This window comes from Punica granatum, chromosome 3 (genome assembly GCF_007655135.1).
Source record: "Punica granatum isolate Tunisia-2019 chromosome 3, ASM765513v2, whole genome shotgun sequence".
Classification (NCBI taxonomy): Eukaryota; Viridiplantae; Streptophyta; class Magnoliopsida; order Myrtales; family Lythraceae; genus Punica; species Punica granatum.
The window spans coordinates 5,465,852-5,493,745 of record NC_045129.1 but is presented as its reverse complement, the minus strand read 5'-3'; the positions used below and the strand labels follow the sequence as shown (position 1 = coordinate 5,493,745).

Genomic DNA, 27,894 nt, shown 5'->3' with positions numbered 1-27,894 from the left:
ATTTTCGGGGAATGAATTGAAATTAAGCCTGTCTTTATGCGTTGATTTTTCAAATATATAAAAAAGGGATTGCTGAAGTCAGCGGAGTCCATCAAGCGAATCCATCATCATCGCTCCTTTCTCCTTCCCACGTTCCACGTTCTTATCTGAGGGGACTCAGTCCTCTTCCTGGAGAATCGGTGGCAGAGCAGAGCTGAGCTGAGCTTCCATGGCGGGAGCGGCAGAGGACAAGGAGGAGGGCTCTCTCAGTCTCGCTGCTGGAGCAGATTCCAAGTCCTACTTCTTGCAGAAGTTCTACCTCTTGGAGACTCTCTCGGTGCGTGTGATTTGCTCGTTCTCGGTTGCTCTGATCATTGCTTGATTGGATTGCTGGTTTCTAGTTTCGATTATCCCGGCTCGATTAATCGCAGTTCCTTTGATCACTTTTGTCGGAGTTCCTCCGCAGCCTTTAGTTTCCGTTGTTCTGACGATATCATCACTACAATCGGATTTCATGTGTTCATAATAGGGAAGGGCCAATGTCAGCTCTGAGTTCCTTTGCAAATCAAATACAAAGACAAAGTCTTTTTCCTTGCTGAAAATTATCTGTGTGGTTTTCGAACAGTTACAGACAAAATAAGCAAACTTTAGTGAAAAAATTAGCAAACTTTATTGTATTGGCGGGTACAATATATTGGTTTATGCCTTTTTTTCTAGCTATGATCATTATTTGATACGTTATCCTTCCGGATACGATCACTGGTTGATAGTCATTCACTTTCGTTAACGTTTCCCACGGCAGAACTTCTATATTATAGGAAGAGACAAGACTAGGTCCTACTGGAGAGTGCTCAAGATCAGTAGATTAGAACCTTCGGAGCTGAATATTGTCGAAGATCCAACAACATACACGGAGCGGGAGTGCGCTGAGCTGTTGAAGCGGTTGCGAGAAGGGAACAAGGCCAATGGCGGCCTCAAGCTCGTGAAGCGTTGTTATGGAATCATTGGTAAGTCTCCAGGTTTGATAAAGTTTACTGATCCGAGTATTAGTTTTGGAACTCATCCTGATGTTTTGTTTCTCGTACTAGGATTTATCAAGTTTTTGGGACCTTACTACATGCTGCTCATAACAGAGAGAGAGGAGATCGGTACCATCTGTGGTCATTCAGTTTATACTGTTACCGAGACTGATACGATTCCGATTCCAAATTCGTCTGTGCTGTCAAATATGGCTTTGTCTAAAGATGAGAAAAGGTTCTTTGTCCGTTCTGATTGTAAACGTGACAAGTACAGAGCATTATTAAGAAATTTTGCTTTCAGTTGCATTCTGCTCCTATATCTATGTTTTACCTGCTCATATTTTAATTTATTAATTAATATATTGTTGAAGAAATAATACGTAAATTGTGATTACATTGTGCTTTCTTCTTAGCTGCTTAGGGCGACTCCCAGTTCAGTTTCGTGAACGAGCAGGGAAAAAGCTATGCCCTTTACGATGCTAATAGAACCTTTTGAACGTATCATGAAGGAGACATTTCTTTTCTCTTACTAATGCACTGACTATATTTACTGACCAATTATTTACTTACCCAAGTTGTTTGATCTTATTATTGGATACGGTTTAACATGTCTTGCCTTGTGTGTCTTTTATTTGTTCCTATAGATACAAGAAGCTCCTACGCATTGTGGATCTTAGGAAGGACTTCTTTTTCAGCTATTCATACAATATTATGTTTAGTCTTCAAAAGAACCTTTGTGACAATGAGACTGGACAGATTCTGCATGAAACAATGTTTGTTTGGAACGGGTACCTAACACGTCAGATCCGCAACAACCTTAGGAGCACCCTGTGGACGGTTGCATTAGTTTATGGCTTTTTTAAGCAGGTATGCAAAATTTAAATCCTTGATGGCAATGCCCTGCGGTAAGTAAATTGAGCATGATTGGTTCGCAAGGTAACATTTTCCTGAAGATTTTTGCTGGGTCACTTCCTTTTAATGACCTTTTCGGCTTTTACTGCTTGATAAGGCTGGACTGTTCATGGGGTTTTCTTGGCTCTTTTAGCTGGCATTGTTCATATTCACAATGTTGGGAGTTTGCCTTTGAAATTGATTACCAATTGAATTTTTACGCAGAGGGCATTCTCAGCAGAATAATTTTTGAAGGCTTGTGGATATTGCGCTTTTCATTCTTCACATAACATATTCAGGGTTGAAAAGTTCTCAATCATTTGATCTTTCTTGTGTAGGTAACACTTTCAGTACTTGGCAAGCATTTTAAGTTCACGCTGATAGCAAGACGCTCCCAACATTATGCAGGTACCAGGTGTGCTTTCATTCTCAACTCATACTGTTGAAACAACAGGTCAAATAAGCCAGAAGTTTTGGCTCTCTTTCTGTATGAGTTTGTTTGAGTTTTCCCATTACCTGTTCTTACAATGTGAACCTCGAGTCTTGCTACTTTGCGAAGAACCAATTCTATGATCTCAAGTTAATGAGTACTTTCGGTTACCAATTTCTTTTTATCCTTTCTCAACAATATCATTGTGGGATACACTTTTTTCTTCCTTTAGCTTTTCAAAAAATATCATGCATTCTTATTCCATCACATGCAGCTCATTTTGTGTCAAAATGTCTCAGATATCTAACACGGGGTGTTAATGAGAACGGCAAAGTAGCTAATGATGTGGAGACTGAACAGATTGTGACAGAAGATGTCTTCGGAGGACGCCCAATCCAAATAAGCTCTGTTGTGCAAAACCGGGGTTCAATACCCCTTGTATGGTCTCATGAAAGTTCGCGGTTAAATCTAAGGCCTGAAATTATATGTAGGACCTGTGAATTCTCTCAATCATATCCCTCTCATGTTAAGTTGCTTTTGACTGACTTTAAATTTCAATTTGCAGTATCTAAGAAGGATCCAAAGTATGGCGCTACAAGGCTTCATTTTGAAAACCTTTTCAGTAGATATGGAAACCCGATTGTTATACTGGATTTAGTTAAGGTATGAATTTCTGCAAACATTGAGGTACTGTCTTCCATGGTTTAACTTAATGTGTTATGTCCAATCCAAAATTTAGAAGACCTGACAACGTGTTTCTTATAATTGCCAGACGCATGAGAAAAAGCCTCGAGAAAGTGTTCTTTCTGCAGAGTTCTTGAGGGCTGCCAGAGTTCTAAGGGAAGATCTGAGCGAAGAGAATGGCCTTGTGTTTTATCATCTGGATCTAAACAAATACTTCAGCAGGTAGTTTCTCTTTCTGCTTAGAGCTCATTCAAGGTCTATTATCCTTTCCCAGAAGTGTTATTGGCGCTGAAAGCTCTCTATTCTTTTTCTTTAGCAGTGGAGCTACAAATGCATTGTCACTTCTTTGCAAGAGCGCGAGAAAAGCGTTAGACTTGACTGGACTATTCTATCATCACGTAGTGGCAGATCTACAGCCAAAGGAATCGCTAACGTCACAGCAGAAACCGTATACATGCATATAAATACACATACATATGTTCTATCATGCACTGTTTCATTTTGCCTTTTGCGTTATGCATAAATAGTACTACCATCGAGTACATAGAGCACTAAATCATTCTTCATCCCAACCATGAGGAACTATGGATCCACAAATTTTTTCACTGACTGAATGAGATGCAGGGAAATTGACAGCGATAGCAGCAGCGTACAAGAGATTTCCAGCAAAGTTGGAGATAAAAATAGCTCACAGAACAAAGGCAGCAACTGTACTGGTGATGCTAGTGAAAATCCAAGAATCAAGCAACGGATGCTCCAGAATGGTGTTCTGAGAACCAATTGCATAGACTGTATAGATCGCACAAATGTTGCCCAATTCGCATATGGCTTGGTTGCACTTGGAAGGCAGCTTCAAGCTTTAGGACTTTCAGACGATATTGAGATTGACTTTGATAACCCGTTGGCTAAGGATCTGATGGATCTTTATGAAGCCATGGGTGACACTCTTGCCCTGCAGTATGGTGGTTCCGCAGCTCATAACAAAGTAATCATCTATAGACCTATTTTTACCATTGTCTTTTTATATGATATTCATAAAATTCAGGAACGATGAACATGCACAGAACACTATGTGACCATGTTTTACTATTATAAGTAACTTTTCAGTTAAATAGTTTACAGATTATCCTGAACTATCCATCTCAATGCTTAATAATCATTGGAAGAATTGACAGTGCATAATGCATCTATCAGACTGAGGCAAATGAAATAAAATACTTAGAGATAAAAATGGACTTTTATTCTTTGGTCTTGGTTTTAAAGATATTATTTCATTTCTGTTGCATTTGTCATCAGCACGAGTATTTTTATAACCATACCAACATCTATGAGTACTTGGGCCTCTATATGCTCGAATGGCTCAGCCATGATAGGTGGAAAATTCTCTTGGTACATGTCAAATTGGTTTACTGTATTACTTTCACAGTCCCTCTAAATTATATTCACTGGGCTTGCTGAAACAGATTTTCTGTGAGATAAGGGGTCAGTGGAAGCCAGCAACTCAGTCCCAGGAGCTTTTCAGAACTGTACAACGGTACATCAATAACACCTATACAGACCCCGAGAAACAAGATGCAATTAACCTGTGAGTTACATTTGCCAGCTATATCGATTTGTCATATTGATCTCTGAAAGATCCTGTGAAGTTGTTTTCTACCTGTAGCTCTTCTGTACTTACGAGGTTGACGACTATGTTGAGCAGATTTTTGGGCCACTATCGACCGCAACTGGGTAAACCAGCAATATGGGAACATGCTCATAATTCCAATCAGCACCAGAATGCTGGAGGGCAGAGAGTCAGTTATGATGAGTATCGTAATGCCAGGTAATCTTAGTTCTTTTATCGTACTACTAACAACTAAGACTTTATTGAAGAGCATATGAAAATAACCATGATGTGGATTTAAATTCATGGCAAAATTAATATGCCTGTGTCTGCAATTTTTATTCTCTACCAGGAAATGTAAAATGAATACGCAATTTTTGCTGGTATAGTTTTGTAGTATTTTATTTTGTCTCTACTGTTGGTCTTTTCCATTTGATGCATATCCTTTTATTTTAATTTTCTTTTTCTAGAGAAATAATTTTATTAGTTTTCACGGGATGTTTTATATTTCTTTTGTAACTTCTTGCAGAATGAGTATCTGATTAGATCTTGATGAACTGCCTCAGCTTCTTTTTTTTTTATTTTTATGAATTTGCATGCCTCAATTTCAATTTTTTTATAGTTCCATGTGCATACATCAAAGTGCTCAGAAAATGCGAAATTTTTTTAATTGGAAACTACTTGATCTCAGTCGAAGTTCTAGGTCCATATAGAGCTATCACAAGTTGTCAGCCAATGAGCTTTATTATGGTAGTTCACCAATATTCGACAAGAATTTCTTGCTCGAATTTCGAGGTTTTGAAAATTGGCAGTGTCAATACTGATTAGTCCTATTTTCTCGTATTTATGGACTGCAAAGAGTAGAAAGATTCACTCTTGCAATATGCAATTTTAACAAACTCTATATGCAGAATATGTTCTACAAAGATGTGCTAATGTGAGTGCAATTGTTTTTGGAAAATGAACTTCCCTGTCTAACATTTTCGCCGGTATGATGTTGCAGATTTTCTAAAATGGAAGATCGTTTCTTCCTGATGCATGTTTTTTGTATATCAGAACTGAAACTTTTGCTTTTCCTGCAGTTTATTTTTCAGAAGATCATACTCGGACGGTAATATCCTCGCTGGAAGTGATGTGAATCAAGTATTTGAAAATATGTTTCAGAAGCCATCAGTGGAGATTGTTCGTGGTAGAACCCCTCTCTCAGAGTCATCACCACAGATCTCCACCGGCGAACTTTTATCTCATTGCAGGTCTGTCCACATTTTCTGATTTATTGCCCTCATCTTAATGTTTTTCGGGCTTTATTTCCTGCAGTTTTAAACAGGGATTGTTGTATGTTAGTTGGATCTATTCTCCTGATTTGATTAATTTAACTGATACTTTCTGAGACAGTATATCCAATATCCATATCTGGACTTCTTGAATTTTATCCGGGCATTCCGATGTGCATGACAAGTTCGTTGAATCTGATTTAATATGAAGAGCCCTACTCATGATAGATTTTAGTATTTTTTATCTCCTTAGTTCTCCTTATTGTCATATTGACTCATACATTGGCTCATTATGCAGAGATACACCATCAATTGCCAGCAGTCAGCTTTTGCAGGCTAGCAGGGATGACCATGAGAGCGATCCGGGTTGCAACAATGAACGTGGAGATGATTGTGACTGTTCGGATTTTATTAATTTAGACTGGCTTTCCTCAACCGAAAGCATCTTTGAAGAAGATGCACATCAAAGGTACTTTCTCCAAACATCTTTGAGAATTCTCAGCCCAAAATACTGCATGGTAGCATAGATTCTTTGAGGGAAAGGACAACATTGTCTTATCCTAAGAATGAGAGATTCCATCAGGCTGTTTGCTTTTAGTTTAACCTCTTTAAGATCACCTACCACGGCTCTCACGGCCTTCCTTTTCCTCCTGCGCTCAGTTACTGATGTATCATATGCAATTGTTTCCAGAGGCTCAATATTCAGAAGGAAAGCATCTGCCGCTTCTGAATCCACTGTCAAGGTCGGTATCGCGATTCTACTGCCATCTGCTCTCATACCTTGTAGACCCTCCAAAACAGATGCATACAAAAATCTCTCTTTTCTGTTTTTTATCCTCGTGTAAGCATACGCCATCTTCGGTTTTTCTCCTTGTGTGAGGTCTGTGCTTTTATGATAAGAAGCTTTCTGGTGTTTGGGATTAATGTCTCCCTGTCTCACTGTGTTCATTTTTTTCCTTCAGGGAGAGGAGAAGTGGATAATATCAATCCCCGGTGTGTCCAAGAAGTTCATTAACTGGGTAGCAGACGGAGGAGCATTGTTCGAGTGATGTCCTGAAATTTTGACAACAGTTGAGGCTGGCTTTAGTACATAATCATCCCATTCCAACCCATCCGAAGGATGCGAGTTGCAAGTTTGGAGAATAAAGACCGTGCGACTAACTGCCGAACTGTAAATTTTCGCGTTCATTCATTTCCATTCATTAGTCCCCTGTAGATAATAGGCTAAATTTAATCATCGTAGGAGGATCTTCAGTAAGCTCTCCATATTCTTTAGTTCTTTCTCGAGTTACGAAACTCTTTATCTGTGCAAGTATTTGTAAATATTTTTCGATTAACAACTCTGCATCGTGACATTTGCCGTACATAAAGATTTAGGAATCTGTTTAGGTTTTCCCCTCCGATTATGGTCATTGTACACGAATTTCTCTATGGCACCGACGCCTGTGGCATTAATCTCAATTTCTAGGTTGATGTTTTTGTTAACCACTTGACACGATAATTGGATCGGACATATAGTTGAATCTATCGAATTATGAACGTAAATCAGCTTCTCATAATATAGTTTGATATGTAATTGAAGTTGGAAATAAACTAACAGCAGAAGTAAGAAGGCTGACAGAACTGATATAACCAATTTTCTCAACTCCATCAAAATTGCGAGGATGAACAAAGTGAGGATAGATAGATATGAAGAGCTTGCAACCTCTATAAAGATTTCTTTTGTTCCGGGATTATGCAAGCCTGGCCCTCCGACTTTCAAGGGGACGTAAGACGTAATTCAAGAATCGTACAATGAGGTGAAACTCAAAACTCAGGTAGATCACTTTGTCGTCTTCTTCTTCCGCGACTTGGACTTAATCTTGCCCTTGCCCTTGCCCTTGCCCTTCTTAGATTCCTTCTTCGGCTTTGAGCTCTCGGAATCCTCATTAAACAAGTGCTCATATTCCTCTAGATTGGCGAAAGGAGACGCGCCACTCTTCCCACCTATTCTTTTTCTCTTTCTTTTAGGGGGACTTCCTTCATTGTCGTCACTGCCATCATCGGCATCCCCAATGTCCAGATCATCACCACCATCACTACTTTCATTACCGCCATCGCCATCATCAATGTCTTCGTCCTCAACAACATCAAAGGGAACATCTATCTCAGCATCGCTGGCATCACCGACCAAGTCCTCGTCGTCATCAAAGGCAACCCTGTCCAAGTCATCATAGTCATACTCCCCATCCTCGTCCTCCAAAGCATCATCACCTGCATCCAGTATATTCTCAATCTCTTCATTATCGCTCTCGTCGCCACCTTCAATCTCCCCACCATCCACATCAAGCAACTCCTCAGCGTCTTCTTCTTCCTTCACCTTCTTCTTCTTCTTCTTTTGTTTCTTCGTGGAGTTCATCTTGTTCAGATAGAATTTGTGAAATACTAGGTCTTCCGGGGGCACTTCGGTCTCGGCAAGCGAGAGAAGCTCAGGCCCAATTAAATGGTTGCTCATATCAAGCTGGAAATATTTGGGACGAAAAACAATAAAACCAGTCAGAAGGCCTCACAACTAGGCATAAGCAAAGCCAGACACATTTTCCAAAAATTGTTCCCCTTTATGCTGGGAGAAAAATAATGGAACTTTTGCTCACCTTCTTGGCTGGTTCGATCTGAGAACCACCATGCCACGTAGCCTGCTTTGGTTTTTTCTCCATTAACTTCTCGAGGAAGGCAGTGAGAGACAAGTCGTTTAGAGGGTTTCCGTTGTAAACTATATGGGCCCCAGAAAGGAGTGTTCTCGCCATTGTAGACACAGATGGGTGGGCATGCGAAGCAAGAACCATCAGCTCCCACCAACTGACACGATCAGCATTGCTGTTTTGTGCCCCCAAAACCAATATAAGAATGAGAAGAATGCTCTCAATAGATTATTGAAATTCTGTAGAGATAGAGACAACTTGTTCCGATGCACTTTACCCTCCCAAATAACCCGAAAATAAAGTCATTCATTGCCACCGAGATATTCCAGCTTCCATGAGTACTAAGCAAGTGGGATCATCAACACTCCCCCTCAAGTTTTGCTTTTAGCACCTCTTGAACTAAAATGATACATTTAAATTTAGTTCTAGCTACCTGCGGCTATTATGCTGATTTATATCTAGTATTTTATTCCAAGAGATCAAACACCGCATCATTAACATCGTCTCATTTCATACGACACCTCACATTTTATGTTTTCCTGGTAAAAAAGGTTCCAATAATCCGAATTAATATGCTTGTGACTCTGGACCATTCATCAGCCAAAACTCCTTCAGAGCTTCTTCTACTCCTTTCAAGAAGGAAATTCCCAGTAAAATTTATGGTCCTGATTTTTTAAGATATATATATATATACATACATACATACATATACATTTAGAGTTCATATATATATATATATATATATATATATACAGGCTTGAAAAGTCATACAAACTCACAGTGTGAGAAGAGGTCTGAATGCAAAGCATACAATAGCAACTAACAAAACAACTCACAGAAAAAGGGGAAGGTGGGAATAATACCTGTACGAAGGTTCTCTATGTCTGGGATTATACCCTCCAGGAAGCATGGATCTGCTGGAATCTAAGCTAATTTGATTCTTGTTGTTATCGTGGCCCCCACCCTTACCATTTTCCTGAACATCCTTGAGTAAAAACTCATCGCCTTCTTCTGCGGCTTCATCATCGGAGCTAGAGGCAGGAGCGTCATCCAAGACCTCATCCTCTGAAGAACTGCTCTCCCCCTCAGCATCATGGGATTTAACATCATTCTGTTTGTTTGACTCAACACCGGCCTCATTGTCACTATCTTCCTTGATATCCTCAAAATGCTCGAGCTCTTCATCAACCAACTCATTTTGCTGTATCATGTTCCTGTACGGTATGGCCAGGGCATTTCCCGAAAACCCTCAGACTATTTACTTATCCACAAAAGAAATAAACCAGGCTTGTAAAGAAAAGAAAAGCATAATATACTTTTAGTCCCTGAATTTTCCCCTTCTATGTCTGATTCAAATAAACAGAAACTGAAAGTACACAAAAGGAATAATGAAACGGATAACATTAAGAGATATGAACCAGCCTGGACTTAAGTACGTGAAGACAGATTACTACATTTACTAATTAACAATTATATGGAATGCATTACATGAGCAAAACAATGACTCTTCAAGACCATACTATACAACACTTGGAACATGGAACACATTACAAAAATTCTCACCATAAAGGGGGTCTTGCCTTAAGAAGCTCGGAGAGTAGAAAAAGGTATCCACAGGCATATTGAGGTGGCTGCTGCAAAGCGACCTGTTCAAGACAGAAGCACAATTTTACTTTTAACTTGAAAGCATGGTCCGCCTATAATAGGATTAAGATCATTCCGCTCCATAAATCCCCAGTTCAACCGGGAAAAAAAGACAAAAGATCCTCTTCCACATCCTTAGTAACAAGGAGATCCATTTATAAGCATAATTTCAGCAAAATATTATCTGTGATTTATTGGTAACCTGCAATAGACGCTTTGAGAAGGCAGCTACACGCTTTAAATTAATATCATTCTTCATTGCTCTCAGAAGAAGTCCAATGAACATTTCCACCTGAAATTAATGTTGAGAAAAAGGTTAGGAGGAGACCAATGCATTTTGAATCTCATTCTCAAGATATGAAGAGAAACCACAAAGACGATGAGGCTTTCTGTGTCTCACTTGCCTTGGAAGTGTTCATGGCAGCTGGAAGTAGAAGCTTCGAGTACAAGGCACGGTAAAACCGGTCACTGACAATCTGATTCTTCGACGATATTTTGTCGAGAAGCATCAAAGCTTGTACTCCTATGTTAAAATTCTTTGAGTGTACCTGCACAGGGAAATTATATTCACACTACGCATCACACAAAATCAATCTAATGCAATATCATTGAAGAAAATGCCTATTACTTGGAAAAATCCTGTAGTTTCAGAACCAGACCAACTGAGCCAGTTTTATTGGTCATGCCTTAAATTGGCAGGACAGCCAATCCCTGCCAATCCAGCTAAGGACTTAGAATGTGTTACTCATAGTCCATAAATAAAGATTGAGTCAGTCAGCTCTTCAATCAACCGAGCAGAACTCAATAATTCACATTCTTTATGTGATCCATAAATGTAATCAAACCAATTCAACTGACTGAACAAGTGCTAACTTGCTAAAATTTACATGAAAGATTTTGAATTTACCAGCTGAAAGAGTACTGGAGTTTGTTCTTCAACAATGTCATCTGCCTCAGCGCTTGAAACAAAAGGGAATGCCCTATTTACACCCTGTAAAATAAAAGCAAAACGAGTTATCAAGATTTCTTGCATTTCTTTCTCTTTTATTCTTTCTTTGTTTTAAATAATTATACAAGTATGAACTACATAGTCCAGCGTGGGTGACAGAGTATGCAAGAAGAAATTTACAGTCAAGAGAGCAGATAAAATTCTTGAATCCAATTCGACATGCATTTCTGCTTCGTTCTTCTTGCCCTCAGCAGCAGACGCCTTTTTCAGCTCTTTTTTGCCACTGTTCGCCGTTTCTTGAGCATTGCGTGCCTCAGAAACTAACACCTGAAATTCCAAACAATGAATAACGTCTACCTAGTCGATTTAAATTCCATGCTGCGAGTTCCTAATGCAAACAAATGTAGAAAATGTAATTACTTAACGAAAGGGAGAACTTCAACACCTCTTCAATTAGCCTGAGAGCAACAATGAGAAACTGGACAAAGATTCAAAATTTTAATTATACCTTAAACAAGGCGAAGTAGACATCTATCAACCGTTTTGCCACCTTGGGCCCATCTCCTTTATTACTAAGACGAATTTGACAGAGAAAATTGACCTGCATATGCAGAAAATCTAAAATATCACCAAAATGAACAGATAACTGGGGGGAAAAGACAGAAAAATTGTCAATGAAAACCAGAAGAAGCTATATGGACATACAGCGTGGTGTTTTGCTCGCAATCCCAAGCGTGGTCGAAAAAGAAAGGTATCTACTTCATCAATAACTACTGCCTGTAAACGGAAATTTTGGTTTAGCATCAAAATCAAATAGAGGTCACCAAGCATTCAAGACATTAAGCAAACTACAGGTCTCAAAGTTTGCGCTTGAAACCAATCGGGATAACTCACCTTCATGTTTGGATGTTCCGATAAAAGGTTAGATAAATGAAACTCGGCATTGGATGCACCTTTATTCTGAGGATCTCCGAGCTGCCCACATACAAAAACAAGAACAGATTACCGAGCCGCTACAGGGAGTTGCAGGAAGTTCAAATTAAAATGGTAGAAATCAACTAATTTTATGCAATAGAGAATACGAGCAGTTTGATGCAAACTTACTTTGTTAACCAAAGCAGACAAAAGCTTACGCTCCTGCTCTGATTTACTTTTAAGTAATAGGTATATGGTCTGCAAGCCAAAAGAAACTTAATTGAATCAGGCATCTTACAATAAGTTATACCAACAGCATCTGACAGAGAATGAAATGGCCTACAAGTAAATCAGTTCAACGGACTGGAAAATACAAATTTTGATGCCAGTGACAATGATGGGATATGTTTGAAGTTACTCCCTGGTATAGTATATCTACCAAGCCACTGCAAGACAATCAAAGATATGAATTGAAAAGCTAACCTTCAAGGCTTTGTCTTTCAGAATAGGCAGCATATCCCTTGATGCTTCCTCAAGAGATAAAACAAAGCGTTCATACCTTAAAGGATCAGGAAGTTCAGCAATCGAGAATACATATATTAAGAAGACCACAGAAGTGGAACACATTTCTAACTAAAAGTAGTAGGCCTTCAGTGCAAGTAGGAAAAAATCTACTCAAAAGCATTTAATATTCAGAAGAAGAGGATGCGTACATACCTTTGCTTTAAGCGTTCTTCCCAATACCAAAAGAGGAGAAGGGAATTCCCATCCTTAGTGTCAAGAAGAAGCTTTAGTGGCCTCTGCAAAAGGGTCTTCAACTTCCGGTCGGGTAACAAACTATCAAAAGAATGTTAAGATAGATTAATGAATAAATCAGCATAATCTCATAACTTGAGTAGCAGAAAAGTTCAAAGTGGGAAAAAGATGCATTTAAACGGCAAAACTCCTTCAATAAATTTCATAAAGTGACATATCATGTAGGTTTAAAACAATGTCTTCTTAAGTCAAAATCTTGTAGACGAGTGCCAGAAGCACCTTTAAGATGCATGCCCACACATGAATTTATACCTAAGGGATAGAGAAAAACATAGATAAAAATATACCTCGACACAAATAGTTCTTTCAATACATCAAAGCCAGTCAATGCATGGCGTTTTCCAACTTTCGATGTTACCATTCCTGCAATCACAATAATCATGCAACTTGTAAGCCTCTAGAACTGATTATTACTCTGGGAACACGAACATAAGCATACAAAACTCTCCCAACTATTTTGGCACTAATCAGGGTAATACAGGCGCTTCCACTTCTTCCCCTAGTAAAAACAAAGGCCAGGTCTTCATATAGCTTAGACTAAAGATTAAATTTCTCTCTTCCATGAAACATCATTGTGGATTGAAGTTGGAAAATTTTCACTTAAATTTGCAGCAATATGCGAAAATTTGAATCATTTTCCGTAGAGCCAACTATGCAGATTATCATGAATAATGACCCTCTATAAGAACCATATCAATTCTCAATTTCATCCATACAATAAGATGCTTACTATGAAATCCTTAAAGGCAAGGTTCACGAACATGCCAAACCACTCTAAACTCGATCTGCCACCATTACACCCAACTGATTCAAAATTTGAACGTCTTCTCCTGACCATACTCTTTACTGGCCTTATGGCCCAAAAATTACTCAGCTAAAATGGTAAGTTGCATAAGATTCATATAGCTTTAACCAACCAGATACAGAGAAATATAATTCAAATGTACTCAGTGCCGGCTAATACATATTTCCGCAACCTTTTCCTAAATAGTAAGAGGTACTTTGCTATTAGGTGAAAAGAGGACATACCCACAAGCCCATCAAGGGACCTTAGGTTGGCTATAGGATTGTCCCCGACCATGACCGAGAAAGCGGAGACCTTGTCCGGAGCCGTTCCTGACCTCTGCGTTGCAATGAGCATTTTAATGTCCCCACTCTGCCCTCTGGAAGATTCATAATCACCAGCATACTGCGCCATCAGTCTCTCGCCCAGCTCCCTCTTCTTCTCCACAAAGCTCTTCCACTCCTCCGCATCATTCACCTGCAATGGCTTCCTCCCTTCTTCCCCTAGCACTTTCGCCTCCAATTCAGCAGCATCCTCGTACCAAACCCCCAAAGCACTAGCCTTGACCAGCGGAAGCTTCGGCAAGTTCCTAAATTTATCAGAACCCTTCACGCCCCGGCCGCTGCTGTCGTCGCCGATCGACAGCACAGGCGGCTTGGGCCGAGGATTTGGCTTATCTTTGCCCTTCGAGTTCTCGGCCTTCGGCTTCTTACTCTTGGCGTCCGGGGCTCTGTCGACAGAGTTGGATTCTTTTCTGGTGCTCCGGGGCTTGAGGGATCCCTTCTTCCGGAAATCGGAATCGTTGAAGCCAAAAGAAGGGACGGAGGAGGAGGAGGCGGCGGCGAGGCCGAGAGAGGAGGCAAAGGAGGCTACATCGGACTTGAGGAGCTCGATGTCTACCGGGTTTGCGCCGTCCTGAGATTTCTTCGGCTTGGATGGAACTGCCACCATTTTTGCACCTCTGAAAGTGGGGGAGGGAGAGAGAGGGTTTTGGGGAAGGAGACGAGGGTTTTACATGTTTCGGTTTGCTTCGGTGTGTCTTAAATCGGAAGCAAACCCGAAAATCCGGTTCACAAGTTTCTGAAAACCCAACCAGAAAACTGAATCGGTTTTAGTAATGAGCTTTGTTTTAAGGGTACGTTGGTCCGTCGGAATAAAATTTATGCAGAATAGAATGGACAAATATTAGAATTGAGAGAAAATAAAATTGAAATTCTGATGAAATTTTATCTATTTGATTGGAGGGAATAATAAAATTGAGAATTGAAATTTTATATTTGATTGACCGGAATGCAAGAGGAATACAATATGTTGCAAAATCAAAAGACATATATACCCCTATTTTAATTTTGACATAAAAATAGAGATAAGAAAATTTTTAATTCAACTCAACTCAACTCCACTTATCTTCAATTCAACAACACAACCATTACTTATTTTTATTTTTAAAATTTTTTTAATCATTCAATTCAATTTTTAATATTAAATTCTCTCAATTATTCATTACATTTTAACAATTCAATAACACAATCATTACTTAATCATTACTTTTTGAGTAAACTAACATTTTAGTCCCTAACGTTTGGACCGGCCATCAATTTCGTCCTCAACGTTTCATGGCCATCAAATACACCCCGAACGTTAGCCTTATGTCCGCCAATTTGGCCCTTGCCGTCAACTCACCATTAATTAAATACTAAAAATAAAAGAAAATACAATTTTTTTTTGGAAAAATTCAAAACCAGATGGGGGCCAATCTAAATCGAATAATAGATGTTCATCAGCTGCACATCGGAGATATACAATATTCGAGGAAGTGAGCTCGAGTTTCACGCCATAGCAGAATTTGTACCAAGCTTGGCCTTGCCGTTGGAATGCATCTATTTTGGAACTCAACTTCACACGCGCCATTGCCAATTCTTGGAAACGAGCCAGCAGACAAAACAACAGCATGAGCTCACACAAGTCGAGAAAGAAGACTTTGGAGATCAACCCCGACAATGGCACGTAAGGATGAACATCGACGAGGATGCAGGGGAGGCTAATGCAGACATGCCACATCAGGGTTTCAAGCATGGGGAGGAAGTCGGGTGAAGAAGGAGACATCCAGACCCGAACCCGATCATTCAACCCGGCTCGTGAAACCCGAAAGCTCCCACCCCGAATCAGTTCGGTTCGGGTCTAGATGTCTCCTCCTTCACCCGACTCCCTCCTCATGCCCGAAACCCTAGCGCTGCTCCTCTCCTCCATGCAACTCAGCGCCGCCCCTGCCTGTATACCCATTGAGAAACTGCCGAGACATATCAGATCTATATCTTAGCGGCGCCCCACCAACAAACAGCGCCGGGGGAATCCGAAATCAATCTTGCTAAATTCCTCCACCCAGAATCGTGTAATGTCGGGAGCTTGGAGGTTTCAGTAGAGGAAGTTGAAGTGAAGATGCTCGACAGAGGATCCCAGTGGAGCTGTGCTCAAAGGGTTAGAGGAGAGACAGTGCCGCATCTCAAAATGGAGGAAGTCGTCGGAGCGGTAAGGAAGGAAGGCCGCATCGAGGTCTGAGCTCAGGGAGGCTTGCGGGTTCGTATCGTCCTTGCCACGAGCAGTGGAGGGAGGAAGAGCTGAGCTGGGGTGGTCTCGGTGGCCTGCTGATCGGAAAATGCTTTTGAAGGGTAGCGGCAGCTTGAGGATGGGAAGGAGGAGGAGATGGAGGGGTCTGTTTGTTTGGCTCCTTGCACCGAAGACGATGAATTTGGTCCTCCTCTTGAGGTAGCGGCCAAGCCTCCTCCCTCCTTGGCGTTTTTTTCAGATTTACAAAAAAGAGTTGTACCTCTAATTTTTTATTAAAAAATATAATTTTTTATTAGCATTTAATTGACACAGTTAACGGTAAGTTGATGGAAGGGCCAAATTGATGGAGAGAAGGCCAACGTTCCAGGTGTATTTGATGGCCATAAAACGCTGAGGACGAAATTGATGGCCGGTCCAAACGTTAGGGACTAAAATGTTGGTTTACTCTTACTTTTTCTCAACTATTCACTATTTTTTTATATTTTTTTATCATAATTTAACAATACAATCATTACAAACTAAGGTGGTGTTTGGTTTCATAGTAGGATTTTAGAATTGTGATTTTGATTTTGATTTTGAGTGGTATAAATGGGGTCCACCCTTTGACTTTGTAAGAGTTATGTTGTTTTGTTGTGGGAAAAAGTAATATAAATGGGACCCACTCTTTGACTTTGTATGAGTTATTTTGTTTTGTAGTGAGTAGAATTAAGTTAGAATTGTGATTCTAAAATACAACTCTGAAACCAAACAGAGCCTAATTAAAACCAAAACTCAACTCAACTCAACTCTAAATTCAATGATCGGATCCCTCGATTTGGGTGAACCCAGGCTAGGCCTCTCTAAAAAAACTTCTCTCTCTAGCTCAGTGCTTTATAAGCCTTGGGCTCGTCTGACCTGTGCTCGGACCCCTGAGCTAAGGCCACCCAAGGCCAACGAACCCATCGGGAGATGACAAAGCCGACTATCGCTGCTGCAGAAGGAGAGGGACCACCCTGCCGCCGCTGCGAAAGAGCAATCTCCAAAGACTTCAAATCGGAAACTATGGTTTTGGAAGGTTATTTTCGATTTTCAGAAATTTCGTTGTCTTTATACCCGCGTAGCCCGCACACCTTGGCCATGTCATCGTTACATCTTCGCCTTGCTGATCGAAGGGGGGATCGGGTAATGAGGCAGTGTAGTTGCAGAAGAGGTAAAGTCACAGAAAAAGTAACATTTTAACTTCTTTTCTCATTAAAAAAAAAAGCACCAAAATGATGAGGAAATTCAACCAGAATAATGGGTTTTGGTACAAGAATAAGTGACTTCTTTTTGGCAGAATCGATCAGGGAGGAGAGACAAGGGGAGATGAGGAAGACGATAAACATTAAACAATACATGCGGATGGCACACTTCGAAAATTCGAATAATGGAGGAAGACATTTATGGGATTTCGCCCCTATTCTTCGTGAGGATTCTATCTGGATTGGCCATTCAACATGTCCATGTGATGAATGGATATTCAGCATCCATGCCTGATGAGAAGCCTGACCCGGAATTCCTATTCCGAATTAGTGGTTTTGCAAACTAGGAAATTAGTATTCCATATGAAATTCATGGGGAAGGAACCCGAATTCTTGCGAACCAAACACACCCCACTTGTGCGTGTCACATCAGATTTTTGTTGTCCCATTTTACTGCTGGACCAAACTGGTAGATAGAATCATCTGATGTTTTTGATGGTGTCCACAGATCATCAAACTGGTAAAAAAATACGAATGTCTCGCCAACCTATTTTGAGACTGTTTTCACGAATTGAATCCTTGACGACGCATATACCAGGACATTTTATTTATGATTTGGGTATATATATTTGGACTAATTTTGACACGATTTGTTGATGTTGTGGACGTTTCCGAGCAACTACTAACGACTACACTAGATTAGGAGTCTCATTCGAGTTCATGAACTGTTCCTTCTATCTTGTCTGGTTACACCCCGGAGAATCATTGAGAAATGGTCTTAATAGATTGAATCATCTCCTTGAATTGCCGATCGATTGAATTACCACCCGTGGTCTCTACTAAAATCTTTTGGAAATAAAAAGCAAAGATGGCCAAAGATTACCTATATTAATCATCAAACGTCGGCCTTGAAAGCATTCCCTGATCGTTCTGATTTTCCTTTTTCATTTTTTTTTCTAACCCTGGGTGTTCAGGCTTCGCTCAACTAGTCCCTGAGACTCCATGAACCTCCGATAATGCACGAAACGGGTAATCACGCCAAAGGCGCTTCGATGGTTCCAAAAGGTTTGGAACTCGGAATCGAATTGATACTTGAACTCTTTCTTAACCACTAGGTCAAATCCCTAGACTTTATCGTTCTGGACTTGTTTGGCTAATTAACATCAAACTTTGGCATTAATAATTCTAAACTCTATTTACATTCATGTGACGTGATTACACCAAAGAAACCAAAAATTTGTGTTGGGCCGCCCTTAATTCTAAAACTAGTCTAAACGTCGGTAAGTTACACTTCGTCAATCCCGTTGGGTCGATCAGTAGAACCCCCTTGACCCTCTGGACTGGTACAGCTCGAGCCGACTCTTGGCCTCCGGGAGTATGCTCCTGATGGATGGCTCGTCGTTGAGGTGGGCTTGCTTGGTGGACCACTCGAGCACGATGAGAACTTCTTCCTGTGCTAGGACCTCGCTATCAGGGACGTGGAGCGCGATGAAGCATAAGAGCACGAGGGCCGGGGTTTGGAGCATCTGTTCCCCGAAGTATACGAGCTGAATCAGGTGCTTCACGCCGCCGTGCTGGATGACGGCCTTGCAGTGGTTCACGTGCAAGAAGTTGTCCGTGCACGCGAATTTGATCAAGGCCACAGTGGCCTCCACAGAAACCTCGGGTTCCTGCTCGTCGAGCAGCCTCACTAGTGGTCCGATGATCCTTGTCTCTGTGGCCCTGAACGTCCTTGCCAGGCTCCCAATGGCCTTCACGCACGGCACGAGCAGGTCGCTATTGGCCTTTTCGATCGCCTTAAGTAGTTGGTCCACCACGGCCTTTGCAGCCGGCGAGGTGGGCTTGAAGGCTGACCGCCTCAGCTCTGCGTGCTCCTCCGCCACCTCTGCTATCTCCATAAGTGCCATAGCAGAATAGTACTGCACATCATCCGGCCCCTTCTCCAGCAGTATCGCAAAGCAGAGCAGGGCCCTTGACTCCGTGATGCTCCGGCATATCCCGACGTTGCCCTTCGAGAGCTGCCAGAGGGCACGCGCTGCCATTTCCTTCATCTGGGCCTTGGTCGCTGGGTCCTCAAATTCTCTTCCCTTGATGCTTCCCCCTGCAAAGGCCACATGATGGTGGTGGTGGTTGGACTTACTAGTATTCCCACTACTGTTCTTGGAGTGGCTCTGCAGTGGCGGCTTTTCGGCCGCACCGCCCTGCTGCTGGTTCATTGTGTTGGTCACCACGTTGTGCATTTGGCTCGAAGTCTCGTGCCCTATGGGGTGCGGCATATGGAAATCATCGGCCTTGTGCAGGTTTTCCGAGTGATGATCATCGCCGCTGCTGTTGTTGCTACTATTTGCCATGACCACCGAATGGATAGACATCTTCTGCTTGGTTGCGATTGCGTACTTGCTGTGCTCCTGCACGGTCTCGAACGCCAGGTGGCTCACGAGGAGTCGAATCACATTGTTCTGGGCGAAGTGATCTTGGCACTTGGGGTGGTTCGCAGCTAGCTCTGACACCGCCCATGCCACCACCACCTGCACCTTCATGTGCCCTTCCTTGAGGATCTTCGCGAACACGGAGCACACCCCAGCATTAACGATCTGCTCCACGCTCTCCGGGTCCCGCCCCAGCAGGCCTATCGCCCGCGCCGCATTCTCCTGCCCCTCCATCCTCCCTTCCTTGGCGAGCTTCAGCAACGGTGGGACACCGCCTTCCTCAATGATCAACTTCCCATAGCGGTCATTGTCCCGGGCAAGGGAGACCAGCGAGGCGGCAGCATCAGACCGGTCCTCGAGCGAGCCGGTGTAGAGGATTGCGACCTGCTCCCAAATGAGGCAGAGGATGGGCTCGTTTGATGCAATGGGAGGGAGCCCCAGGTACTCATCGTCCCGGTTGTCCGTGGAGGCAGACACACGGAGGAGCCACGCGACGTCCCCAATGGAGTTCTCGAGCTGCATGGAGATCTTACGGAACGCAGCAGTGGGAATGATGGTAAAGACCCGCTTGATGAGGCTGTTGCCACGGCATTTGTGGACGAGGATGAGGGCCTTGTCAAGGACCTGCTCCGTGTCGTCAATGATGCGACGCGTAGGCCGCTCATAGAGGTCACTGCTGGCCCTGGCCGCCTGGCGGAGGAGCCCTGCCAGCTTCTCTGTCTTAGCCTTGATCTCGGCGCAGTCCTGCCTGAATGATATGTTCACTTCATCCGCAGCCTTCGTGACCTGGTCCGCCAGCTGTATCGGCCGCGCTAGGATCTGCTTCACGATGTCCGCCATGGCCAAAGCGGACTAACGAAACAAACAAAACCCGGAAACCAATCCCTCCAATGATGTTACCTCGGCCCAAGATCACAATCTACGTGACGATGGAGACCGAAGAGAAGAAGAATCCGACAAGTTGCGACAATGTAAAAATTTCCAATCACAAGTAATAAGAACTTGTGGTGAGGGCGGCGGAGGGAGGCGGTGGTGGACGGCGGAGGTGGGGAAAGGAGGGGGCTGGAAATGGGGTTGTAGCGGTCAAACGTGATTTTCTCCAAAGGTTTTTGTGTTGATGTGTTCTTAACTGTCGGGTTGCCTTTTCCTTTCCCTTCCGTTTGTTTCTTCGGTTATAAATAGGAAAGTCAATTGGTTGGTCTACAAACTCCATTAGCCAATCCTTCACTTGAAACAAAACAAGCATTTAAACATAAATTAATAGCAAATTATATACGTCCAAATTTCTAAATATAAACGACTGCTCTTGTATATTGATTATTATTATATTATATGCTTCTAATTTAAGAGGCAAAAGAATATAATTAGCTTAGTCCAAACATTTATCAAATATAATAGATTTGACATCTGCACCACTGAAAACCATGCTTGAACTTAAATTAAAGTTACAATTATAAAAGAAAAAAAAGATCATGCTAAAAGTGGATTATTAAAAGAAAATTAAGGAATCAAATTTTTATAATATTCTATCTTTTTAATTACTTATATTTTATTAAACGGGTTAAGAAATCAAATAGGGGTGCCATGAACTTGAGAAAGGAGTTAGAAAATGATACTAAACTAATCATATAGATATGCAAAGAATGTGGTGCGATTTCTGTCCACTATATATTTTCATTAAAATCTATTCGCATTTGCTCCGTTTCATAACCCAAAAAAAAAAATTCTACTCGCATTCGTCACAGTTTTTAAACTTAAAATATATATTTGCACCATAGTCATTTATAGAATTCATTTGGGAGTGCGGTGGAAGGTTTCATAATCACTTTTTCTTATAATTTTAAGTAGATATGGTGTTTGGTGAGAGTTTTTGAAACCATAATTTGATTGAAATTGCGGTTGCAAATGTGATATTTTCAAGCAGGTTTCTGATATTTGTTATACTACAAAGTGATGTTGTTGTAGTATGACAAAGAATTCTAACATATAGATATGCATAAATTAATTCTCTATCATTATTAGAAATATTGGGCCAAATATATCAATGTTGATTGAGTCCTTTTTACTAATCATTGTAAATCAATAGTACGCAAAATATGCATGTATATTAGCGTTTTTTTTTCTTTTCCAAGGAAGGTTCAAGGACTGTAATGTTTATATCTCACAATAGTTCGTTCCAGGACCTCCAACTTAATTGAGAGTTGGTAAGATATTATGCTATGTTTCAATAAAGGCTCGTGCAATGCAAATACTTTTTCTTCCCAAGAGGAGGACAATGTAGCAATTCTATTAGGTCGAAAATGGAGCGAGAGAGGAAGAAGATGAACAGTGCGATGATGGAGAGGGGAGCTAAGGTATTTTTTTGAAAATAAAAAAATTATGGAACCATTATTTAATTTTAAAAAGTTTATAATTAAATTAAGTTAAAAATTATTAGACTTTTCCGAGTCAGTCGAGGCCCCTCCTCCACTCATGAAGTGACGCCTCAAGGGTTCCGTTCGGTGGCTCAGCACGAGATCATGAGAATAGCGGAGGAGGACGGTTAGGGCACATTCACATATTTTCTTGGACAAAATTAGATGATGTGAAAAGATATATAATAAATTTCGAAAAAATCATCTTTTTTGGGAAATTTATCCATATTATTGTCCTTATTGGGCCTAGTGAAAATTCGAACCGTAACCTTTCGGCCCAATATGAAGTTCCGGCGGGAGGCTCTCTAGAGCTCCGTTGACCCTGAAGAGTGAAGACGAAGAGCTATCCTTCCTTCTGCAAGTTATATAGCTCGTGAAGGCCGCGAACTTCACAAGACGACGGCGAAGCTCTTGATCCTTAGAATCATCAAGCAATCGACGAGCGAGGAGGGAGAATGGAGCTGTGACCCTGACGTCCCAGATCAGCAAGAAGCGAAAGGATCGGCAATCAATACGTGTGTCAGTTGGAAAAATGACGCCTTGAAGCTCAATCGATATATATGTGTGTCAGTCCAAACCGATGGCCGCTGTAACACAGACTAAACCCAATTCAATCGAACCGAATCAGACCGCATCAGCCACGGGCAACCGGTTCATTCTCTTTCGTCTCTCTCTCTCTCTCTCTCTCTCTCTTCACGCACGTACAATTTATAAGAGTTGGAGCTTCTGAAGGTGAACTGCGGGAGTTGCCACCGCACCGCGGAGAAGCTCAAGCTATACCGGAAGTCTGGTCTGCTCCTCTTCTCTCTCTCTCTCTTTTACTTGCTTTGATTCCCACCTCGGCGTGCACTTCGCTCGTTCTACTCTCTTACAAATTCTCCATTTCAACTTGTCCGCTCTCTGCTGCGGACTTGCCGAATGATCCATTAGTTGAAGTGATACTGCCCGATTTCCAATTTGAATTGTGTTCTGGAGCAGCTTATTAAGGTGATTTCACCATAAAAGTTCCACGCTTTCGGCTTTTCGGAACCGTGTGGGGGCGTGCCTCTTTGCTGGGGCTGAATCGCATTGTTGGGTCATGGCACATGTCTTGCTTTTGCAGCGTAGCTGTGCTTAATATTTTACTTTCTTGGCCTGTGCCTCAATTGAATGTTAAAACCTGTTGGTTCGGAGCATCGTCATTCATTTGCGTTTTTCTTTTCTGCATTTCCGGGCCGTGCGAAGGCGTTGCATATGCATTGAGACGAATCTATTTTGTAGTATGAATGTTGCATTGGGCATATTAGTATTCTAATGGGTAGGCTCTAGCTTCATTCTCCAGGTGATATGTCAATTGTCAAGAATGTAAAATTTGTGCTTTTCTGCTTTTCGAGAAGTTGTTTTTCATGGAAAGTCTTGACTGCATCCACATCTGTGATTCTGCATCACTTTGTGTTGCTTTGACTCATCTGATATTGGCTGCTTTTATTTCCTACAAGATATTGTGAGAACTCCAAAGTCCGAAAGCCTTCTCTTTGATCTGTAAAGTCTGATTGGAAGCCGAGATGTCCAGGTTTAGAGCTCTTTGGCAATCCTCTGTAAATGCAACCAAGAGAGGTAATGGTCAATGATAGTTCAGATGGTTATATATTTTGTACCATTAATTTATTCTTCATCCTGGGATTTTTCACCTTTATCAATGCTGCCGCTGTATAATGTGTCGACGCCCATTGACATACTTCTGTAAAGTTGATGAAATAAGTAGGCGTGGAGCTTTATTCTATCAACTATTATCAGTAAAAGATTGTTTTTTGCTGGTTGAATTTTGTTAATTGTCTTTTGATCCGGTCGAAAGCAATGGAGAATACAGGTGTACGTAATAATTCTTTTCCTGGAACTCTATTAGTTCCTGAGTCTCTCTCTCTCTTGTCCCCTCTCTCTTTGAAACCAAGCTTCTGCTGTGCATAAGCACAATGTTATTCCCCTAAACTCTTTGGTTGGTCATTTTTTAAGAAAGTAATTTCTCCTATGTCCATTGTGACTACTTCATGTTTATTGATGATTTCTACTCGGTATCATATCTCAGCTCTTACATGGAACCTCGAAGACTTGGTCCCCCCTAGTGAGAAATATATTTTCAATTTTAATTCGAAAGAAGAGCTCAAAAGGTGGCATCTATATTCAGATTCAGAATATGGAGGTAATGAGATTATAGCATGACTTGATCTCCTGCTATTTTTATACAGATTATGACCTTTTACAATGTGCTGTTAAATTGGCAATGCTATGTACTGTAGTCGCTAACAGTTGATTCGTGGATCACTATTACTATTTCAGGCCTGTCCTCAGCTTCTTTGGAGATTGCGGATGATGGAAATGGACCAAAGGGTAATGTCACTACCCAACATATAGGTTGTTTCTGCATGCTGGTGCTTTAACCAAAATATCCAGATGCATAGAATTTGAACTCGATGCTTTGTATGACAAAAGCACCTCTGTATTTGTTAAATTTAGCCACTTTAATTTCACCATGCAACTTTCGGCTGCTGATTCTAAATACCTTTTTATTTTCTGCAAGTATCCTCTAGATGATATATACTGTTGCTTTTATATGCCGTTAAAACTTGACTCTGAGACCTATTATCTCTCTTTTCTTCCCCAGGAATATTTTCTGGTAGCCTTTCCTTAGATGTTGCAGAGGATGCAAAATGGAATTTCACTCGTAGTGGGTTTTGTGGAATGCGGTCCAAGAAGGTGAATTGAAGATTTGGTCTTCAAAATGTCTCCTTATTCTTATATCCTTATACCAGAGTTCTTAGTACGAGCAACTGGAGTTCTCACTTATTTAATCTTTTCTTTGGTAGTTTGATGGCTTCATTGACTTGGACTCATATGATACCATAGCTCTAAAGCTTAAAGGAGATGGCAGATGTTACATATCCACTGTATGCTTCCTTCGCTGCACCTTTTTGCTAAATTGTGTTTTCCCACCTTTCCAAGTTTCTAACTATTTTAAACTGATCCTGTAACAATATCTGATGCAGATCTATACAGAGAACTGGGTGAATTCACCAGGACAACTAGAAGATAATTCGTGGCAGGCTTTTGTTTTCGCGCCGAAGGACAATTGGTACGTTGCTAAGGTAGGTCTAGCAATTACCCTGCCAAGTGGTTTTGAGTGATGCATCCCTCAATTTCATATAGATGACCAAGATCGCAAGATGACGTATGTTCAAATGATGAAGGGTCACAGGAATAGACTTGTCGTTCAATTTTCTCCTCATTTTTCCTTTCCCCAAATAATTCTAGTAATGCATTTGCCTTCCAGATTCCTCTTGATCGATATTTGCCAACATGGAGAGGAAATGTAATAGATGCAAAGTTGGAGATGAATCCCTCTCGTGTTCTTGGGATGTCACTGTCGGTCAATGCCGAGGGTGGAGTTTCTGGTGCAAGGACAGGACCTGGTGATTTCAGGGTGGAAATTGATTGGGTCAAAGCACTCAGAGCACAATAAAGCTAGACCGCACATCAATCTGGTAAGCTCGAGCTTCTATGCAAGCTATGAATAGTGTAAAAGAAAATACTCTTCTGCTGGACTGGGTGCGAGCCAGGCAGCCTTCATTACTGCTCTCCCAGCCTGAATCCGCGCACCAAAGAATTGGCTGGGTCAAGTACGTGGGTTGGGCCTGGTACCAACTTTCCCTCCGTTGATCCACCTTCGACACAAAAATGTCGGAAAAATCACAATATTATGCTTTGGTCATTCACAATATTATGCTTTTTTTCTTTTTTTTTGCTTATCCAAAATTTTTTTCCTTTATATTCTTAATAAAAAAATGACTAATTTGGGCTGATCAGGCACCATTCTAGGCCTGGAAAAGTCGTGCCCAACCTCAGCCCAGTCCAGTGGATCCACGATTCTGGCTCTTATTCCCAGAAGATCAAACTTTTACTTGGAACTGACTAAGTTATTTTTCCAACTTCGTTGTTTCGTCTTTGACAGATTTTCAAGATTGTAGATCCAGACCAGCTCGGAGCTCATAGTTGAAGTTAGCTGAGTTCTCATCCAATCGGAGGTCGGATACTTATAACTCTTGATGGAGCTATCTTTGTTTAGCCTTCAGGCGGAAAATAGAACCGGAGATGGAAATCCTAGGACTTCTCAGACCTTGCTTAACACAACATTAAGGTTATTGATTTATCAGAGGACCCGATGATCCTTTCCAAACTCCTTACCCTTTCCATTCTGTAAATTAAAACAGTTTTTGTGAAGCTTAGATGGAATAAAATTGTATGCAGTGTTTTTTGGGATGTTTAACTCGAGATTGAGTCTTGACTGAGAACTGCAATTGATTTGAGAATCAGTCGGGTGCTCTTTCATTCGGAGTCCAATAATTTTATAGGCGCACATGTGAAGGCTATAAGCTGTTATATATTATTTCTGTGAGATTATGAGACAGTTCTCAGCCTATGAATTACATTTGGTTCTACTTTCGACTGTGAGGTACTTCCACTGAGTTATATATCAATTTTTCAATTTTCTTTCTTGAAATTATTGTATGTACCAAATAGGTTGATGACTGCAGCGAAGCAACGGACATGGCCTGTTTCACCAGCTGCTTCCAACTTATAGTTTTATTTCTATTTTTGGAAATGGTTGAGTTTAATAATTTATCAAATGGCGGTAGGGGTACTAATATGGACTGGTTTAAGTGATTCGAGGCTTGTTTTTTTCAAGTAAGATTTCGAGTTTAAATCTCGTAAACAGAAAAAATTTATACTGTGAGAGCTTTATCCTTTAGTGAATTGGTCCGGTTCGATCCAATTAATCGGGATAAATTAAGTTTTTTGATATTAGAGTGTGTGCCAAAAAAAAAAATTTGTGGTGTGGGGGGAAACGAAATAAGAGAGCTCAACTTATCTCCAATCGGGCCCTACTAGGACAAGTGCTCCCGCGGAATGGTCCCTATCACCTTATTGTTGTTTCGAGTCTAACACGCCCAACAACCTCTCAAGCGGCAATCTCCACAAACCCAATTCACTCGAGAAACTATCAAGATGTCTTAACAAAAGCAGCATATGTCTGTCGCGCGATAGGATAAATGATATGCAACCAAGTCGAACTAAAACTGTTTTCCGTCGAGATTAATGACACTTATAACGCTCCAAATCTTAAGTAACTATCAAGAAACTGCCTTTTGATTTTCTATTTTTTTTTTCTGATTCTTTCTTTCAACTTGAATGAAAACAACTTTTTTCTTTTAAAGTGACGGGAGATGTGAATGAATGGACCGCATTAATAATTTAATATGGTCTTTTCTGGAGGGCCTCAACTTGGACTCCCCATTTGCCCACAAATTTTTAAATTAAATCTACTTGCTGAAGAAACCCAACATTTTTCAATTTACAAATCTCTTCGTTTTTAATAATAATAATAATTATTATTATTCCATATTTTTGTCCCATACTCCATCCATGTCCTTCTGCGATACTCAAATGCATAGAAAATTAGACTACTGTTTCCACACAAGCTTCGCTTAAACAACCTATATAGAACAGAACAACTACATCTTATTGTAACAACGAGATCTGTACAGTTTCGTTTTTGA

General features: G+C 41.0%; 4 protein-coding genes across 8 annotated transcripts; 2 read left to right on the top strand and 2 right to left on the bottom strand.

Moving 5' to 3' along the window:
• The first annotated feature begins 88 nt into the window (after window positions 1-88).
• On the top strand, window positions 89-7,287 carry LOC116201229 (phosphoinositide phosphatase SAC2-like). Of its 4 annotated transcripts, none has more exons than XM_031532374.1 (16): window positions 90-316; window positions 782-986; window positions 1,068-1,233; window positions 1,643-1,865; window positions 2,228-2,304; window positions 2,619-2,806; window positions 2,885-2,982; window positions 3,092-3,225; window positions 3,323-3,451; window positions 3,628-3,988; window positions 4,467-4,588; window positions 4,706-4,828; window positions 5,692-5,862; window positions 6,182-6,352; window positions 6,575-6,626; window positions 6,846-7,287. In XM_031532374.1, exons 1-16 carry the CDS (start codon window positions 209-211, stop codon window positions 6,930-6,932), a joined length of 2,415 nt encoding a protein of 804 aa, XP_031388234.1. In that variant the 5' UTR covers window positions 90-208; the 3' UTR covers window positions 6,933-7,287. The 4 variants fall into 4 exon arrangements, with proteins under 4 accessions (XP_031388235.1, XP_031388234.1, XP_031388232.1 ...); XM_031532373.1 differs by having other exon boundaries at window positions 91-316; window positions 3,320-3,451; XM_031532372.1 differs by having other exon boundaries at window positions 2,619-2,982.
• A 160-nt stretch (window positions 7,288-7,447) lies between these two features.
• Window positions 7,448-14,694, bottom strand: LOC116201228 (CCAAT/enhancer-binding protein zeta). Its single transcript, XM_031532371.1, has 16 exons — window positions 13,918-14,694; window positions 13,176-13,251; window positions 12,790-12,909; window positions 12,556-12,631; window positions 12,262-12,330; window positions 12,052-12,132; window positions 11,863-11,934; window positions 11,666-11,758; window positions 11,338-11,484; window positions 11,116-11,199; window positions 10,613-10,756; window positions 10,411-10,500; window positions 10,128-10,210; window positions 9,428-9,778; window positions 8,517-8,739; window positions 7,448-8,383 (listed from the first exon to the last, which is right to left on the bottom strand). Exons 1-16 carry the CDS (start codon window positions 14,621-14,623, stop codon window positions 7,706-7,708), a joined length of 3,093 nt encoding a protein of 1,030 aa, XP_031388231.1. The 5' UTR covers window positions 14,624-14,694; the 3' UTR covers window positions 7,448-7,705.
• A 3,864-nt stretch (window positions 14,695-18,558) lies between these two features.
• LOC116201230 lies at window positions 18,559-20,939 on the bottom strand. The gene has a single exon (XM_031532376.1). The coding sequence runs from the start codon at window positions 20,727-20,729 to the stop codon at window positions 18,774-18,776; it is 1,956 nt and encodes a 651-aa protein (XP_031388236.1). The 5' UTR covers window positions 20,730-20,939; the 3' UTR covers window positions 18,559-18,773.
• Window positions 20,940-22,670: 1,731 nt separating this feature from the next.
• LOC116201239 (probable complex I intermediate-associated protein 30) lies at window positions 22,671-26,785 on the top strand. 2 transcript variants are annotated; one of them, XM_031532390.1, is made up of 10 exons: window positions 22,671-22,954; window positions 23,036-23,093; window positions 23,782-23,899; window positions 24,369-24,482; window positions 24,620-24,670; window positions 24,945-25,036; window positions 25,147-25,227; window positions 25,327-25,425; window positions 25,611-25,821; window positions 26,289-26,785. In XM_031532390.1, the coding sequence occupies exons 3-9, from the start codon at window positions 23,848-23,850 to the stop codon at window positions 25,797-25,799; spliced, it is 678 nt and encodes a 225-aa protein (XP_031388250.1). In that variant the 5' UTR covers window positions 22,671-22,954; window positions 23,036-23,093; window positions 23,782-23,847; the 3' UTR covers window positions 25,800-25,821; window positions 26,289-26,785. The 2 variants fall into 2 exon arrangements, with proteins under 2 accessions (XP_031388250.1, XP_031388249.1); XM_031532389.1 differs by having other exon boundaries at window positions 22,671-23,093.
• The last annotated feature ends 1,109 nt before the right edge of the window (window positions 26,786-27,894 follow it).

Coding starts and splice junctions, on each gene's coding strand:
- LOC116201230 (XM_031532376.1), bottom strand. CDS start 20,729: ATGGCGGACATCGTGAAGCAGATCCTAGCGCGGCCGATACAGCTGGCG.
- LOC116201229 (XM_031532372.1), top strand. CDS start 209: ATGGCGGGAGCGGCAGAGGACAAGGAGGAGGGCTCTCTCAGTCTCGCT. Junction 3,989..4,466: donor GTTCCGCAGCTCATAACAAA/GTAATCATCTAT, acceptor TTGCTGAAACAG/ATTTTCTGTGAGATAAGGGG. Junction 6,353..6,574: donor GAAGAAGATGCACATCAAAG/GTACTTTCTCCA, acceptor AATTGTTTCCAG/AGGCTCAATATTCAGAAGGA.
- LOC116201228 (XM_031532371.1), bottom strand. CDS start 14,623: ATGGTGGCAGTTCCATCCAAGCCGAAGAAATCTCAGGACGGCGCAAAC. Junction 12,910..13,175: donor AAAGAACTATTTGTGTCGAG/GTATATTTTTAT, acceptor TTCTTTTGATAG/TTTGTTACCCGACCGGAAGT. Junction 12,133..12,261: donor TGTCTGCTTTGGTTAACAAA/GTAAGTTTGCAT, acceptor GTATGTGGGCAG/CTCGGAGATCCTCAGAATAA.
- LOC116201239 (XM_031532390.1), top strand. CDS start 23,848: ATGTCCAGGTTTAGAGCTCTTTGGCAATCCTCTGTAAATGCAACCAAG. Junction 24,483..24,619: donor TTCAGATTCAGAATATGGAG/GTAATGAGATTA, acceptor TTACTATTTCAG/GCCTGTCCTCAGCTTCTTTG. Junction 24,671..24,944: donor TGATGGAAATGGACCAAAGG/GTAATGTCACTA, acceptor TTTCTTCCCCAG/GAATATTTTCTGGTAGCCTT.